The sequence below is a fragment of the Phallusia mammillata genome, chromosome 2, assembly GCF_965637545.1.
Source record: "Phallusia mammillata chromosome 2, kaPhaMamm4.hap1.1, whole genome shotgun sequence".
Classification (NCBI taxonomy): domain Eukaryota; kingdom Metazoa; phylum Chordata; class Ascidiacea; order Phlebobranchia; family Ascidiidae; genus Phallusia; species Phallusia mammillata.
The window spans coordinates 7226738-7243077 of NC_137253.1; the positions used below are offsets into that span (position 1 = coordinate 7226738).

General features: G+C 36.1%; 2 protein-coding genes and 1 long non-coding RNA gene across 6 annotated transcripts; 2 read left to right on the forward strand and 1 right to left on the reverse strand.

The window, feature by feature from the left end:
- The first annotated feature begins 96 nt into the window (after positions 1–96).
- LOC145215267 (uncharacterized) lies at positions 97–7176 on the forward strand. Of its 3 annotated transcripts, XM_080083956.1 has the most exons (13): positions 97–150; positions 483–625; positions 1774–1890; positions 2268–2456; positions 2603–2788; positions 2916–3095; positions 3305–3418; positions 3720–3887; positions 4233–4382; positions 4932–5018; positions 5477–5508; positions 6140–6224; positions 6681–7176. In XM_080083956.1, the coding sequence occupies exons 3-13, from the start codon at positions 1848–1850 to the stop codon at positions 6815–6817; spliced, it is 1371 nt and encodes a 456-aa protein (XP_079940082.1). In that variant the 5' UTR covers positions 97–150; positions 483–625; positions 1774–1847; the 3' UTR covers positions 6818–7176. The 3 variants fall into 3 exon arrangements, with proteins under 3 accessions (XP_079940082.1, XP_079940083.1, XP_079940081.1); XM_080083957.1 differs by lacking the exon at positions 97–150 and having other exon boundaries at positions 412–625; XM_080083955.1 differs by lacking the exons at positions 97–150; positions 483–625 and adding an exon at positions 679–1337.
- A 138-nt stretch (positions 7177–7314) lies between these two features.
- LOC145215304 (uncharacterized) lies at positions 7315–8908 on the reverse strand. The gene is made up of 2 exons (XR_013857253.1): positions 8726–8908; positions 7315–7755 (listed from the first exon to the last, which is right to left on the reverse strand). It is a non-coding gene; the product is annotated as an uncharacterized LOC145215304 (long non-coding RNA).
- A 222-nt stretch (positions 8909–9130) lies between these two features.
- LOC145215268 (uncharacterized) lies at positions 9131–16296 on the forward strand. 2 transcript variants are annotated; one of them, XM_080083959.1, is made up of 13 exons: positions 9131–9164; positions 9452–9642; positions 10790–10906; positions 11284–11472; positions 11619–11804; positions 11932–12111; positions 12321–12434; positions 12735–12902; positions 13253–13402; positions 13952–14038; positions 14496–14527; positions 15180–15264; positions 15721–16296. In XM_080083959.1, the coding sequence occupies exons 3-13, from the start codon at positions 10864–10866 to the stop codon at positions 15855–15857; spliced, it is 1371 nt and encodes a 456-aa protein (XP_079940085.1). In that variant the 5' UTR covers positions 9131–9164; positions 9452–9642; positions 10790–10863; the 3' UTR covers positions 15858–16296. The 2 variants fall into 2 exon arrangements, with proteins under 2 accessions (XP_079940085.1, XP_079940084.1); XM_080083958.1 differs by lacking the exons at positions 9131–9164; positions 9452–9642 and adding an exon at positions 9690–10354.
- Positions 16297–16340: the final 44 nt, after the last annotated feature.

Genomic DNA, 16340 nt, shown 5'->3' on the forward strand with positions numbered 1-16340 from the left:
AAGGTAAAATGATTATTAGACAAGGTCTGGAACTGGTGGATAAATTTGATTAGTTCAGACAAAAAAGGTGACAGAAAATTCTTTGCCTTGAAGAATAACATGCAATCAACGCAGTCGCTTGGTGTTTCTTGCAGGTTCTGGTCGCTTCTGGTAAGTTTTCAGTGACGTTCCACTGTAAAAAAACTGTTTTGCTGACCTAATTACCTTGCCGGTTCCTTTGCAAAGGAATATAAGCTAAGAACGCAAGCCATTAAAATCATACCGAGATTTATACTTTAACTGTGTTTAATTAGTTTTAAAATCATTAGTACGAATTTTTTTGCAAGTTAACAATCCTTTTTTTTCACATATCGTTGTTGGTTTCGTTACTTCATTGCAAATATTTTATCAGATTTATGCAGTCCTATATACTTTGTAAACATTTAAATCTTCAATGAAACGGTCCTGTTTGGCAAGAAACACGTGTATGCATCACATTCCAGGCTTGGACGGCACAACCCAAAACGTCAATCAAACCCATGTTACCTAGCCCAGTGCATCGAAGTTTAATTGAAGCAAGTGAATGGTTTACGGCAAGTTGGCGTTGAAGGTCTACCAAGTCAACCATACAAGCCCAGAGAAACAGGTCAAATAATATGAAATACAATAAATGAATGTGTTTAGTGCAAAGTATGTTCTATTTTATAACTTCCAAATATACAAAACGTGTGGTTTTAATCCCCTTTGGGCCAAATTAGCAAAAGCCGCAAGTCCCTTAGTAACGTTGATGCAATTTCCTTTAGTAACGTTGATGCCTATTTACGCCCATATCTCCACTGTGTTATTTACAATAATATGCGGAATTGCAGTGCTGAACAATTAATACCTCATTGTAACGAAACAATGATCTGCTGCGTGGGGATTAGTGCACAATCAGAAATCGCTACAGCAATTCGTTACTGCTGTGTTAGCTGATACATTTAAGGATTGCTATATAGAATGCCTAGCTGTATGAAGCGTGTATCACAAATTAATTAGATAGGGCTAAACCGAGAATATCAGTCTACTTTTTATGTTTGACTGAATGTGTTGTTTAAAATAAATCTAATAAGAGTGCTGTATAAATTTGAATTGGTAAAAAGGTTTGTGTAGTGTCCGAAAAAGCACAGGCTTACACTGGACAATTTTGATTTGTTTCAGTCTTTACTGTTTATACACAGAGCAAAATATACGTCTAGAATGTGTTTTTTGACAGACAGTGTTGACAATTTTTAAGTTTAGAGGAATTTGATACAGATTTACTATGAAGATCAATTTTTTCGTGCTCTTCGCCTGCTTTAGCGTCGGTCTATGCCAAGGTGTATATAAAATTTATTTATAATATAAATATGATATATGACTTTTCTACTATACAACTTTTCCAAAGAAAGACGCTAGTTATTCTTACTGATTTTTCCAAAACAAAAACTGCAATGAAAGAGCATGTCTAAGGATTTTTGTGAAATTAAAACCAGCAGGAGTATGACCATTACAAAAAAAGGGTTTGAAGTTTTTAGGTCCACCCAAAACTAAGGTTTAATCGGCGGAATAATTTAAAAAGATTTGCGCTATATTTCGATTTAAAGTGGCAATAAATGTCTTTTATAATTTTAGTCTTCTAAGAGGCTTATTGCAGTATCAAAAAATAGCAATTACCGTTTCGTTGGCGATGTTCTAACCGAGATTTGATAACGTGTTAGAAGCCTTGAATTTAGGTAACGTTGTGATCTAACGTCATATCCAAATCATTTTCAGATTGCGTAGACGTCCTGGGAGAGCATCCTTGCTCGATTCACTCAGCCCAAGGATTTTGCATCCAAGCTAACATCATGAGCGTTTGCTACAAAACTTGTAACCCAGTGATTTGCGATGGTAGGTTACAATGTGCTTTTGGGTTGTAGACTGTGTTAGTTTAGCTTCGTTCTTTCAATCGAAGCTCATTTAAAGTTTATAACTTACGAAGGGAATTTTCTGGTCAGATTTACACATTGAAATGTGCCTTTAGTTTCAAACATGCACTAGGCCATTTCCGGCATACATTGACAAGAGAATGTTTTACATTTTACGCGTGACACGTAAACAAAAAACTAGACAGATGAATCCAATGCAATTTACATTTTTGGCAAGCATGTACAGAAAATTACAGGGACTGTGAACCGCTTGTAGTTTTAGACATATTACCAAAATCTGATTATTTCTGTTCATATTGCATTTATCGCAAATCTAATTTCGTAGAATATTCTTCCCAGAAACCCCTTGTACTGGAATGCCCACGATCGCCTCTAACGGTGGAAACAACCCAAGCGGAACAACCCACCAAGCAGGTGTAAGTGTGACGTATACGTGTGATACTAACTACGTTCTGGATGGCGCCGAATCCAATACTTGCCAAGTGAACGGCTCCTGGACTGTAGATACTGCACCGATCTGCACACTACGTAAGTTAATGTAAAAAAAATTGATAATATTTTAAAATGGGATATTCATAGCTATGATTGAGGCACAGTGCTTGGGCATTCTATTCACATAAACGACAAATATTAAACAGCTAGGGGTTGACAGTAATTTGATTTCATTTCCACAGAATGTCAAGATCCACTTACTGATCCCTCTTTGTCTATCACCCCGGATGGGCCTTACAAGGTGGGTGACAATATCACGTACGAATGTGTCAATACATCTGCTGAGGAGATAGGCGATAAAGTGAGCACTTGCATGACAAATGGAACCCCTTACTGGACATTGAATGTTCTTCCTACATGCAACACATGTAAGTGAATTTGTAAATATTTTTGTAAGTTATTACTACGAGTCGAAATGTTTTATAATAGTTTAAGACAGATGTTTTTGCACCAATAAAACGCTTTATTTAACACAGCAATCTAATTGGGTTGCAGCAAATGCATGCGGCCCACCTCCCACGATATCAAGCGACGGCATCAACCCGGAAAACAGAGACTATGCTACAGGAAGCACTGTGACATATCAATGCAACCCGCGACGTGTTCTCGCTGGATCAATGACTAACCTGTGCACTGATAACGTTTGGTCTAACCCGGCACCTATTTGTTATGAAGGTATCACTTTAAATTATCCAGTTCTTGAACTTGGTGTCCATACAACATTCAGCACCACTCGCACCCTTAAAAAGTAAAAAAAAATCTTCAATCTGTCCTAACAAGCTTGTAGAAGAAGTTGCACAATTTCACACCTAACTCCTGGACATTATAGCACATCAACTCATAAAGTAAACCTATTGAGACCAAAACTGTTTTTGTTATTTCAGAGTGCGTAGACCATCAAAACTGTTCAGATAATGTGGAGTTTGGTTACTGCAATCACCCAGACTACATGGAGGATAATCAGGAATATTGCCGCAAATCTTGCGGATTTTGCACCAGTAAGTCAAAAAGCGTTTGTTACCCAAGGTTATTAGATTGGATTGGTACTTACTCATCTTTACTCTGATGTAGTAAAATGCACGAAAAGCACAAACTATATTAAGTTCACCAAATTTAACACACATGAAGTGATAATCTTACAAAAATAAACGTTTCTCTTTAAAATATTCCACAGCTAATATTTTTGCTGATTAATTTACTGCCTCGTTTATGATCTGAAAAGCGTTGTTTATCAACTAAGTTTAGGTCTCATTTAACTCTACACAATGGTAAGCTTCAAGCTCTTTTATGCACTCACAGCTTGCAGTGAAGCCCCGGCAAATCAAAACGTCACCGTTACTCCTACTGGTCCATACGTACAAGGCCAACGTGTGAATTACACCTGCGAATATGGGTCCATTATCTGCGAAAACTCGAATATATGTTTGGGTGAAGACCAGTGGTTTAACAAAAGTCCCAATTGTTCTGGTATGGTTCTGTTTAGTTTTATCCCAAAATCAAATAATAGTTGTCAAAGTTCACATATAACCTGACAATCTATACACGGACTTGAAAAGAAATTTGATCATAAACATAACTGCCAAAGAACTGCTGGTGTATATAGAATACATCATGTAGACGTTTCAACAACAGCTCGATTGACAACCTGCACTGATGATGACAATAGAGGTTGTTGAAACGTCTGCATGATGTATTCTATTCTATATAACTTACACCAGTTCTTTGGCAGTTATGTTTATGATTAAACCTGACACAGTTTGAAAACAATTTTAACAATGGACGTAAAATGAGTGATTGTGTTATGTTTTCCAGCCGGGATACCGTTTAGTTGTGACTTCGAAAGTGATTTTTGCAACTTCACCGATGACTTGAGCGCTGAGTTTACTTGGACCAAAAATAGATGGATCACACCGTCGTTTCAGACAGGTCCAAGTGTAGATCACACACTGGGAACTATTGAAGGTTAGTGCTTGGGTATTGCAAAAAAGGATATTTGAACAACAGTTCCAATTATGATCATGTCATAAACTTGACATTTATTAGGGCCCAGCGGCATAAAAAATTAGATCACATAAACACATAGTACGAAACAAACAGGTATAAAATTTGTACACGAAAATTAAACCTGACAACAAAGATATATTTTATTAATTACCCCGCCAGACAAGCGTGCGAGTACTGCCCGAAGAAATGCAAACTTACTGTTACTGTCGTATTTTCACGCAGATTCATGTTCATTTATTATTTACTTGCTGCATTTACAGGAAAATCAGTTATTACGTAGTGCTTACTTTATTTTTATTTTTTCTTCTTGTGTTCACAATTTGTACAAAAATTCACTATCACATAAATAGGGTCAGCTTTTAAAATAGGCAACTGTGGCTCCAGATGCACCCTTTTTGTTTCAACCCTTATTTTACACGTTTGCCAGCATGTTGCCTGTCTTGTTATTATGCTCGGGCGCTGAAACAAATAAAATTGATTGATTGATGTATTTATGTATTTTTGTAGGTTACTACATGTATATTGAAACCAGTAATCCTCGGCGTGATTCTGACCAAGCAAGACTTGTTTCACCAACGTTGGCACCAACCAAATGTAAACAATTATCTAAATTTGCATCTCATCGATCAAATTGTTTTAGTATAAACTTTAGATACAGCTGTGTGTTCAAATAGTGTAGACATTTTTACACAAAGTAAAACACACGTATTGAAAATAAACAGAATATAATTAGACATATTACGTTGCTCTGCACATAATATTTAACGGGTTAAAAACGCAAACGTGATACTTTACAATCGTAGTATATAGAAATAAAGTTGTTTAGTGCTTTTGAATATTGTTATTTTTTGCATTTTCTTCGGACATGTATACACTAACTGTAGACTTTAATTAGTCTTTAATCTTACACCGATATTTGAAAATAGCGATTTTTGCAGTTTTAGACTTTAGAAATGCAACTTACTTAGGTTATGTCTAATGCATACCTAAAGGCATGCCCAGATGCATGTAATGTTAATTATCCGTTTTTGAATTTTGATATTTTTTTACAGGTCAATGCCTTCGGTTTTACTATCATATGTTTGTGAGTATCAAATCCACTACGTGACATATTTACAATAATTCGAGTATTTCGTTCCAATTGACGTTTTTTTGTAATGACAATATAATAGTAACTATAACCTGCAAGTTGTAGACCCTAAAATTAGTTAACACATTGAAAACAAATATATGTGTGCAACCTTTTTCGTCGGTGGGCCATATAACCAATTGCGGACATCAAGCGAGAGTCATAGATTTTTTTCATGTACACAATAAATTTAAAAGCATAAATACATTTATTTTCTTAAACATATTGAGTTTCGCCGCAACACTGGCTTTCACAACAAAATAATTGTTTACGAGGCAATGGGAATTATTACGTCACTTTCGCTGCAAACTGTTATATGGCCCAGTGGTTGGAAAACGCTGGTTTAGCTTATACTTGTTACCTATAGTATAGCAACTTAGGAGATTTACCAAAAACTAGTGGAAAAAATTGCAGAATTTCCAGAAAAATTACATTTTTCGCTGAATCAGTGTGTTGGCGAGGGCCACACTAAATAGCTTGGCGGGCCGGATTGTGGCCTGCGGGCCGCCGGTTGCACACCCCTGCTTTAGAGCATTGCGAATCTTCTTTTTAGATCAAATAAAAAACAGACAGATTGTTTTCATAGGGCAACACCACAAGGACCTTGGAAGCCTTTTTAAAGAGAACATCTCTTCCAAACGAAGTAATATGGAGCCTGAGCGGTAATCAAGGTAAGGAAAGAGATTGAACATTTTGACAAAACAAACAAACCTGCAGCAAACTTCAATTTCACGCACTTAACACTAAAGGTAAACCTCGTACAAAATCCCCACCCTAAATGGTGATTTCTTTCTAAAAAATATCTGCCCATTTAAATCGAATTTATCTGGTGGTTATTGAGGTTAAGGCAGTGCCCACGCAACCATTTTAACGCAATCCTTAAAACACTTTGTGATTTACACTATTTTGGTGGAACATTTGTTTGTTTCACTGCCATGCTCGCTGCAACTGTCCGTCTGTTGTAACATTTAAATTTGTTATGAAATGTTTGCCGAGTTTCAATTCAACACACTACACATAATAACGCCTCATGACTTACCAGTATAGGACAAAACTGGTGTATGAGATAAAACTTGGCCCCCTTTGACGCCACATTGGTTACAAGTAAAACTAAATCATGTCATTAGGTGACGTTTGGTTACTGGGAAGCGCAACCATTACTTCGACGGAGCCATACCAGGTTGTCTTCGAGGGGACAAGCGGTCCTTCTTTCACTGGTGACATAGCGATTGATGACGTAACAATCACGAAGGGTCCCTGTTAAATCGGAATGTTTTAAGACGAAATGCACGAATGTGACCGATTATATGTTTATAGCACAACCCTCAATTATTTGCTATTATATGAATATTGATTTCTAAAATTGAACACTATAATATTACTGTTTTTTCACGGAGCATTAAAACTTGAAAGACCCATAAAAGTTAGTACAAACTAAAAAAGATCGTTTTGGTATTGTTTGATAATTTCCTTTTTTTCATTTCGACTGTTTAAAATGTTAATAGCTGTGAATATAGTTTGGTGACAATTTGTTTATATGCATATCTTTCGATTTGTGAAATGCTAAACTTTAGCAGCCAAAGCAATCAAAATACAGCGACAGGTTTAGTGTCTTCAAATTTATTTCAGCTGATGTATGTTATTCGATAATTGTTATGAACTATACTAAAGCATATAACTTAAATAAATTAATAAATAAGCCACACATATCTCTACGTGCTAGCAATAAAATTTTGCAAAATAAAGACACAGCAACACTAGTGGCGCCGAATCATATCATATCATATTTATTTTTCAGTTGCGCATACGGTTATTGCATACAATGAAATATTTTACCATAGCTTCTAATGCTAATCACTTCTAGGTACCTTGGATCTTTAGCTGTAACACCTGTTTAACTGTAAATTAATGCTGTTGTATTACTGTACTATTCAATGCCCTAAAAATTATCTCGACCTACTGGATATAACTTTTTAAACCAGCTACGTTGCGCCAAAGTTTGTGTTATATAAGACATGGTGGTAAAAGTGGTTGTACTATAAAAATTAAGATATGACATAAAAACAACATAATGAGCACCAAAACATACGCTTCAACGATGTGTGAATGTTACGAGTCATATAGTCGATTGAAAACTCTTGCGTTGGTGTCGCTGATTTCCAGAAAGCTTGTGATGACTTCGGTGCTTCTCCAAGAAAATTTCTAGCGAACAAAGATAGGCATTAATATAAAGTAATTACAATTTTTTTAAAAATACACTGTGTTATTGCTACGTATATCACACAGGAGCTATGTTTACACCGACTTTTACGCGAAGACATTATTTTCGCAAGCAGTTGATAAGGTTTTTCGCAAGGAGTGAACATTTTTAAGTTTGATTTAATTAACAAAATATACTTTGTAAGGTGATTTTTAAATTTAATTTAAACATGCAACGATCGCTTTTTCTGTGTGGGTCAATAGCTTCCTAATGCATTAAAAACATCAATTCCAAAACAACTGTTTACATTTTCATTTCATTAGGAAACCTAAAGCGGAGGTTCATTCACAACACGCAAGTGAAGCAAACAATGCTAAAAAAACTGCTTGTGGCAAAACGCGCAAACGTCCTATGCGTTGCATCTGTCTGCGCAATCAGCAAAAAGTGCCGTTAGAGCAACAGCGCCTTTGCTCTCGAAAATCCAGTGGCAACAGCTACAAGTTACGTGTTGACTTGAAGATCTCAATGTTGAGGGGTTGCAACAATATAAAATATATTGCGCCACCTTGCGGTGACAAATGCGCCACCTTGCGGTGGCAAGTGCGCTATCTGGCGGTAGACTGTGTAGACCTTTCTGTTAGCACCTGTTGTGCCTACTAAACTCGCAATATCAGCTAAATGCTGGTTAGCCTAAGGCCCTGTGAAGCCCTTACTCTTGCTGTAAGTAACGAACGTTATAGTCACGTATACATGTGACACTTTTTAACAATCGACACAGTTATTTCCAACAGTGGTTGCCTCTTAATCATATTGTGAATTATCTTCACTTGTATGAGTGTGACGTAACAAAGCTATTATAAAATCCATTGTAACGTCATACGCGCAGTTGGACGTCAAAATAAAAAACAACTAAACATTTATAATAGTTATGACAAAGAACAGATTTGAAATAATTAACCACTGTAAACATACCTGTATTGTGTAGGTTGTCGAGCACCTCATCGTTCTTCGACCTCTTCGCCATTGTTTAAAATTTAAATGAACTGCTTCTTTGCCTAGATGAAACCGAATCACGTGATCAGTAAAACGCGGACGCGCCTATAGAAAATCATAGAGCTTGACCGTTTTTTGCTTTGTTTTACTTCCTGTTTTATAAAATGAGTCTAAAGTAGCATGAATATACATTAAACAATGTCTCAAACTTATTGCAACGATATATTACAGTAAACAAGCATTGATATCGGACACTGCAAAGAAAGACAAGGTAAAATGATTATTAGACAAGGTCTGGAACTGGTGGATAAATTTGATTAGTTCAGATAAAAAAGTTGACAGAAAATTCTTTGCCTTGAAGAATAACATGCAATCAACGCAGTCGCTTGGTGTTTCTTGCAGGTTCTGGTTGCTTCTGGTAAGTTTTCAGTGACGTTCCACTGTAAAAAAAAACTGTTTTGCTGACCTAATTACCTTGCCGGTTCCTTTGCAAAGGAATATAAGCTAAGAACGCAAGCCATTAAAATCATACCGAGATTTATACTTTAACTGTGTTTAATTAGTTTTAAAATCATTAGTACGAATTTTTTGCAAGTTAACAATCCTTTTTTTTTTCACATATCGTTGTTGGTTTCGTTACTTCATTGCAAATATTTTATCAGATTTATGTACTCCTATATACTTTGTAAACATTTAAATCTTCAGTGAAATGGTCCTGTTTGGCAAGAAACACGTGTATGCATCACATTCCAGGCTTGGACGGCACAACCCAAAACGTCAATCAAACCCATGTTACCTAGCCCAGTGCATCGAAGTTTAGTTGAAGCAAGTGAATGGTTTACGGCAAGTTGGCGTTGAAGGTCTACCAAGTCAACCATACAAGCCCAGAGAAACAGGTCAAATAATATGAAATACAATAAATGAATGTGTTTAGTGCAAAGTATGTTCTATTTTATAACTTCCAAATACATAAAACGTGTGGTTTTAATCCCCTTTGGGCCAAATTAGCAAAAGCCGCAAGTCACTTAGTAACGTTGATGCAATTTCCTTTAGTAACGTTGATGCCTATTTACGCCCATATCTCCACTGTGTTATTTACAATAATATGCGGAATTGCAGTGCTGAACAATTAATACCTCATTGTAACGAAACAATGATCTGCTGCGTGGGGATTAGTGCACAATCAGAAATCGCTACAGCAATTCGTTACTGCTGTGTTAGCTGATACATTTAAGGATTGCTATATAGAATGCCTAGCTGTATGAAGCGTGTATCACAAATTAATTAGATAGGGCTAAACCGAGAATATCAGTCTACTTTTTATGTTTGACTGAATGTGTTGTTTAAAATAAATCTAATAAGAGTGCTGTATAAATTTGAATTGGTAAAAAGGTTTGTGTAGTGTCCGAAAAAGCACAGGCTTACACTGGACAATTTTGATTTGTTTCAGTCTTTACTGTTTATACACAGAGCAAAATATACGTCTAGAATGTGTTTTTTGACAGACAGTGTTGAAAATTTTTAAGTTTAGAGGAATTTGATACAGATTTACTATGAAGATCAATTTTTTCGTGCTCTTCGCCTGCTTTAGCGTCGGTCTATGCCAAGGTGTACATCAAATTTATTTATAATATAAATATGATATATGACTTTTCTACTATACAACTTTTCCAAAGAAAGACGCTGGTTATTCTTACTGATTTTTCCAACACAAAAACTGCAATGAAAGAGCATGTCTAAGGATTTTTGTGAAATTAAAACCAGCAGGAGTATGACCATTACAAAAAAGGGTTTGAAGTTTTTAGGTCCACCCAAAACTAAGGTTTAATCGGCGGAATAATTTAAAAAGATTTGCGCTATATTTCGATTTAAAGTGGCAATAAATGTCTTTTATAATTTCAGTCTTCTAAGAGGCTTATTGCAGTATCAAAAAATAGCAATTACCGTTTCGTTGGCGATGTTCTAACCGAGATTTGATAACGTGTTAGAAGCCTTGAATTTAGGTAACGTTGTGATCTAACGTCATATCCAAATCATTTTCAGATTGCGTAGACGTCCTGGGAGAGCATCCTTGCTCGATTCACTCAGCCCAAGGATTTTGCATCCAAGCTAACATCATGAGCGTTTGCTACAAAACTTGTAACCCAGTGATTTGCGATGGTAGGTTACAATGTGCTTTTGGGTTCTAGACTGTGTTAGTTTAGCTTCGTTCTTTCAATCGGAGCTCATTTAAAGTTTATAACTTACGAAGGGAATTTTCTGGTCAGATTTACACATTGAAATGTGCCTTTAGTTTCAAACATGCACTAGGCCATTTCCGGCATACATTGACAAGAGAATGTTTTACATTTTACGCGTGACACGTAAACAAAAAACTAGACACATGAATCCAATGCAATTTACATTTTTGGCAAGCATGTACAGAAAATTACAGGGACTGTGAACCGCTTGTAGTTTTAGACATATTACCAAAATCTGATTATTTCTGTTCATATTGCATTTATCGCAAATCTAATTTCGTAGAATATTCTTCCCAGAAACCCCTTGCACTGGAATGCCCACGATCGCCTCTAACGGTGGAAACGACCCAAGCGGAACAACCCACCAAGCAGGTGTAAGTGTGACGTATACGTGTGATACTAACTACGTTCTGGATGGCGCCGAATCCAATACTTGCCAAGTGAACGGCTCCTGGACTGTAGATACTGCACCGATCTGCACACTACGTAAGTTAATGTAAAAAAAATTGATAATATTTTAAAATGGGATATTCATAGCTATGATTGAGGCACAGTGCTTGGGCATTCTATTCACATAAACGACAAATATTAAACAGCTAGGGGTTGACAGTAATTTGATTTCATTTCCACAGAATGTCAAGATCCACTTACTGATCCCTCTTTGTCTATCACCCCGGATGGGCCTTACAAGGTGGGTGACAATATCACGTACGAATGTGTCAATACATCTGCTGAGGAGATAGGCGATAAAGTGAGCACTTGCATGACAAATGGAACCCCTTACTGGACATTGAATGTTCTTCCTACATGCAACACATGTAAGTGAATTTGTAAATATTTTTGTAAGTTATTACTACGAGTCGAAATGTTTTATAATAGTTTAAGACAGATGTTTTTGCACCAATAAAACGCTTTATTTAACACAGCAATCTAATTGGGTTGCAGCAAATGCATGCGGCCCACCTCCCACGATATCAAGCGACGGCATCAACCCGGAAAACAGAGACTATGCTACAGGAAGCACTGTGACATATCAATGCAACCCGCGACGTGTTCTCGCTGGATCAATGACTAACCTGTGCACTGATAACGTTTGGTCTAACCCGGCACCTATTTGTTATGAAGGTATCACTTTAAATTATCCAGTTCTTGAACTTGGTGTCCATACAACATTCAGCACCACTCGCACCCTTAAAAAGTAAAAAAAAATCTTCAATCTGTCCTAACAAGCTTGTAGAAGAAGTTGCACAATTTCACACCTAACTCCTGGACATTATAGCACATCAACTCATAAAGTAAACCTATTGAGACCAAAACTGTTTTTGTTATTTCAGAGTGCGTAGACCATCAAAACTGTTCAGATAATGTGGAGTTTGGTTACTGCAATCATCCAGACTACATGGAGGATAATCAGGAATATTGCCGCAAATCTTGCGGATTTTGCACCAGTAAGTCAAAAAGCGTTTGTTACCCAAGGTTATTAGATTGGATTGGTACTTACTCATCTTTACTATCATGTAGTAAAATGCACGAAAAGCACAAACTATATTAAGTTCACCAAATTTAACACATATGAAGTGATAATCTTACAAAAATAAACGTTTCTCTTTAAAATATTCCACAGCTAATATTTTTCTGATTAATTTACTGCCTCGTTTATGATCTGAAAAGCGTTGTTTATCAACTAAGTTTAGGTCTCATTTAACTCTACACAATGGTAAGCTTCAAGCTCTTTTATGCACTCACAGATTGCAGTGAAGCCCCGGCAAATCAAAACGTCACCGTTACTCCTACTGGTCCATACGTACAAGGCCAACGTGTGAATTACACCTGCGAATATGGGTCCATTATCTGCGAAAACTCGAATATATGTTTGGGTGAAGACCAGTGGTTTAACAAAAGTCCCAATTGTTCTGGTATGGTTCTGTTTAGTTTTATCCCAAAATCAAATAATAGTTGTCAAAGTTCACATAAGTTATAACCTGACAATCTATACACGGACTTGAAAAGAAATTTGATCATAAACATAACTGCCAAAGAACTGCTGGTGTATATAGAATACATCATGTAGACGTTTCAACAACAGCTCGATTGACAACCTGCACTGATGATGACAATAGAGGTTGTTGAAACGTCTGCATGATGTATTCTATTCTATATAACTTACACCAGTTCTTTGGCAGTTATGTTCATGATTAAACCTGACACAGTTTGAAAACAATTTTAACAATGGACGTAAAATGAGTGATTGTGTTATGTTTTCCAGCCGGGATACCGTTTAGTTGTGACTTCGAAAGTGATTTTTGCAACTTCACCGATGACTTGAGCGCTGAGTTTACTTGGACCAAAAATAGATGGATCACACCGTCGTTTCAGACAGGTCCAAGTGTAGATCACACACTGGGAACTATTGAAGGTTAGTGCTTGGGTATTGCAAAAAAGGATATTTGAACAACAGTTCCAATTATGATCATGTCATAAACTTGACATTTATTAGGGCCCAGCGGCATAAAAAATTAGATCCCATAAACACATAGTACGAAACAAACAGGTATAAAATTTGTACACGAAAATTAAACCTGACAACAAAGATATATTTTATTAATTACCCCGCCAGACAAGCGTGCGAGTACTGCCCGAAGAAATGCAAACTTACTGTTACTGTCGTATTTTCACGCAGATTCATGTTCATTTATTATTTACTTGCTGCATTTACAGGAAAATCAGTTATTACGCAGTGCTTACTTTATTTTTATTTTTTCTTCTTGTGTTCACAATTTGTACAAAAATTTACTATCACATAAATAGGGTCAGCTTTTAAAATAGGCAACTGTGGCTCCAGATGCACCCTTTTTGTTTCAACCCTTATTTTACACGTTTACCAGCATGCTGCCTGTCTTGTTATTATGCTCGGGCGCTGAAACAAATAAAATTGATTGATTGATGTATTTATGTATTTTTGTAGGTTACTACATGTATATTGAAACCAGTAATCCTCGGCGTGATTCTGACCAAGCAAGACTTGTTTCACCAACGTTGGCACCAACCAAATGTAATCAATTATCTAAATTTGCATCTCATCGATCAAATTGTTTTAGTATAAACTTTAGATACAGCTGTGTGTTCAAATAGTGTAGACATTTTTACACAAAGTGAAACACACGTATTGAAAATAAACAGAATATAATTAGACATATTACGTTGCTCTGCACATAATATTTAACGGGTTAAAAACGCAAACGTGATACTTTACAATCGTAGTATATAGAAATAAAGTTGTTTAGTGCTTTTGAATATTGTTATTTTTGCATTTTTTTCGGACATGTATACACTAACTGTAGACTTTAATTAGTCTTTAATCTTACACCGATATTTGAAAATAGCGATTTTTGCATTTTTAGACTTTAGAAATGCAACTTACTTAGGTTATGTCTAATGCATACCTAAAGGCATGCCCAGATGCATGTAATGTTAATTATCCGTTTTTGAATTTTGATATTTTTTTACAGGTCAATGCCTTCGGTTTTACTATCATATGTTTGTGAGTATCAAATCCACTACGTGACATACTTACAATAATTCGAGTATTTCGTTCCAATTGACGTTTTTTTGTAATGACAATATAATAGTAACTATAACCTGCAAGTTGTAGACCCTAAAATTAGTTAACACATTGAAAACAAATATATGCTCCAAGCTTTAGAGCAGGGGTGTGCAACCTTTTTCGTCGGTGGGCCATATAACCAATTGCGGACATCAAGCGAGAGTCATAGATTTTTTTCATGTACACAATAAATTTAAAAGCATAAATACATTTATTTTCTTAAACATGTTGAGTTTCGCCGCAACACTGGCTTTCACAACAAAATAATTGTTTACGAGGCAATGGGAATTATTACGTCACTTTCGCTGCAAACTGTTATATGGCCCAGTGGTTGGAAAACGCTGGTTTAGCTTATACTTGTTACCTATAGTATAGCAACTTAGGAGATTTACCAAAAACTAGTGGAAAAAATTGCAGAATTTCCAGAAAAATTACATTTTTCGCTGAATCAGTGTGTTGGCGAGGGCCACACTAAATAGCTTGGCGGGCCGGATTGTGGCCTGCGGGCCGCCGGTTGCACACCCCTGCTTTAGAGCATTGCGAATCTTCTTTTTAGATCAAATAAAAAACAGACAGATTGTTTTCATAGGGCAACACCACAAGGACCTTGGAAGCCTTTTTAAAGAGAACATCTCTTCCAAACGAAGTAATATGGAGCCTGAGCGGTAATCAAGGTAAGGAAAGAGATTGAACATTTTGACAAAACAAACAAACCTGCAGCAAACTTCAATTTCACGCACTTAACACTAAAGGTAAACCTCGTACAAAATCCCCACCCTAAATGGTGATTTCTTTCTAAAAAATATCTGCCCATTTAAATCGAATTTATCTGGTGGTTATTGAGGTTAAGGCAGTGCCCACGCAACCATTTTAACGCAATCCTTAAAACACTTTGTGATTTACACTATTTTGGTGGAACATTTGTTTGTTTCACTGCCATGCTCGCTGCAACTGTCCGTCTGTTGTAACATTTAAATTTGTTATGAAATGTTTGCCGAGTTTCAATTCAACACACTACACATAATAACGCCTCATGACTTACCAGTATAGGACAAAACTGGTGTATGAGATAAAACTTGGCCCCCTTTGATGCCACATTGGTTACAAGTAAAACTAAATCATGTCATTAGGTGATGTTTGGTTACTGGGAAGCGCAACCATTACTTCGACGGAGCCATACCAGGTTGTCTTCGAGGGTACAAGCGGTCCTTCTTTCACTGGTGACATAGCGATTGATGACGTAACAATCACGAAGGGTCCCTGTTAAATCGGAATGTTTTAAGACGAAATGCACGAATGTGACCGATTATATGTTTATAGCACAACCCTCAATTATTTGCTATTATATGAATATTGATTTCTAAAATTGAACACTATAATATTACTGTTTTTTCACGGAGCATTAAAACTTGAAAGACCCATAAAAGTTAGTACAAACTAAAAAAGATCGTTTTGGTATTATTTGATAATTTCCTTTTTTTCATTTCGACTGTTTAAAATGTTAATAGCTGTGAATATAGTTTGGTGACAATTTGTTTATATGCATATCTTTCGATTTGTGAAATGCTAAACTTTAGCAGCTAAAGCAATCAAAATACAGCGACAGGTTTAGTGTCTTCAAATTTATTTCAGCTGATGTATGTTATTCGATAATTGTTATGAACTATACTAAAGCATATAACTTTAATAAATTAATAAATAAGCCACACATATCTCTACGTGCTAGCAATCAAATTTTGCGAAATAAAGA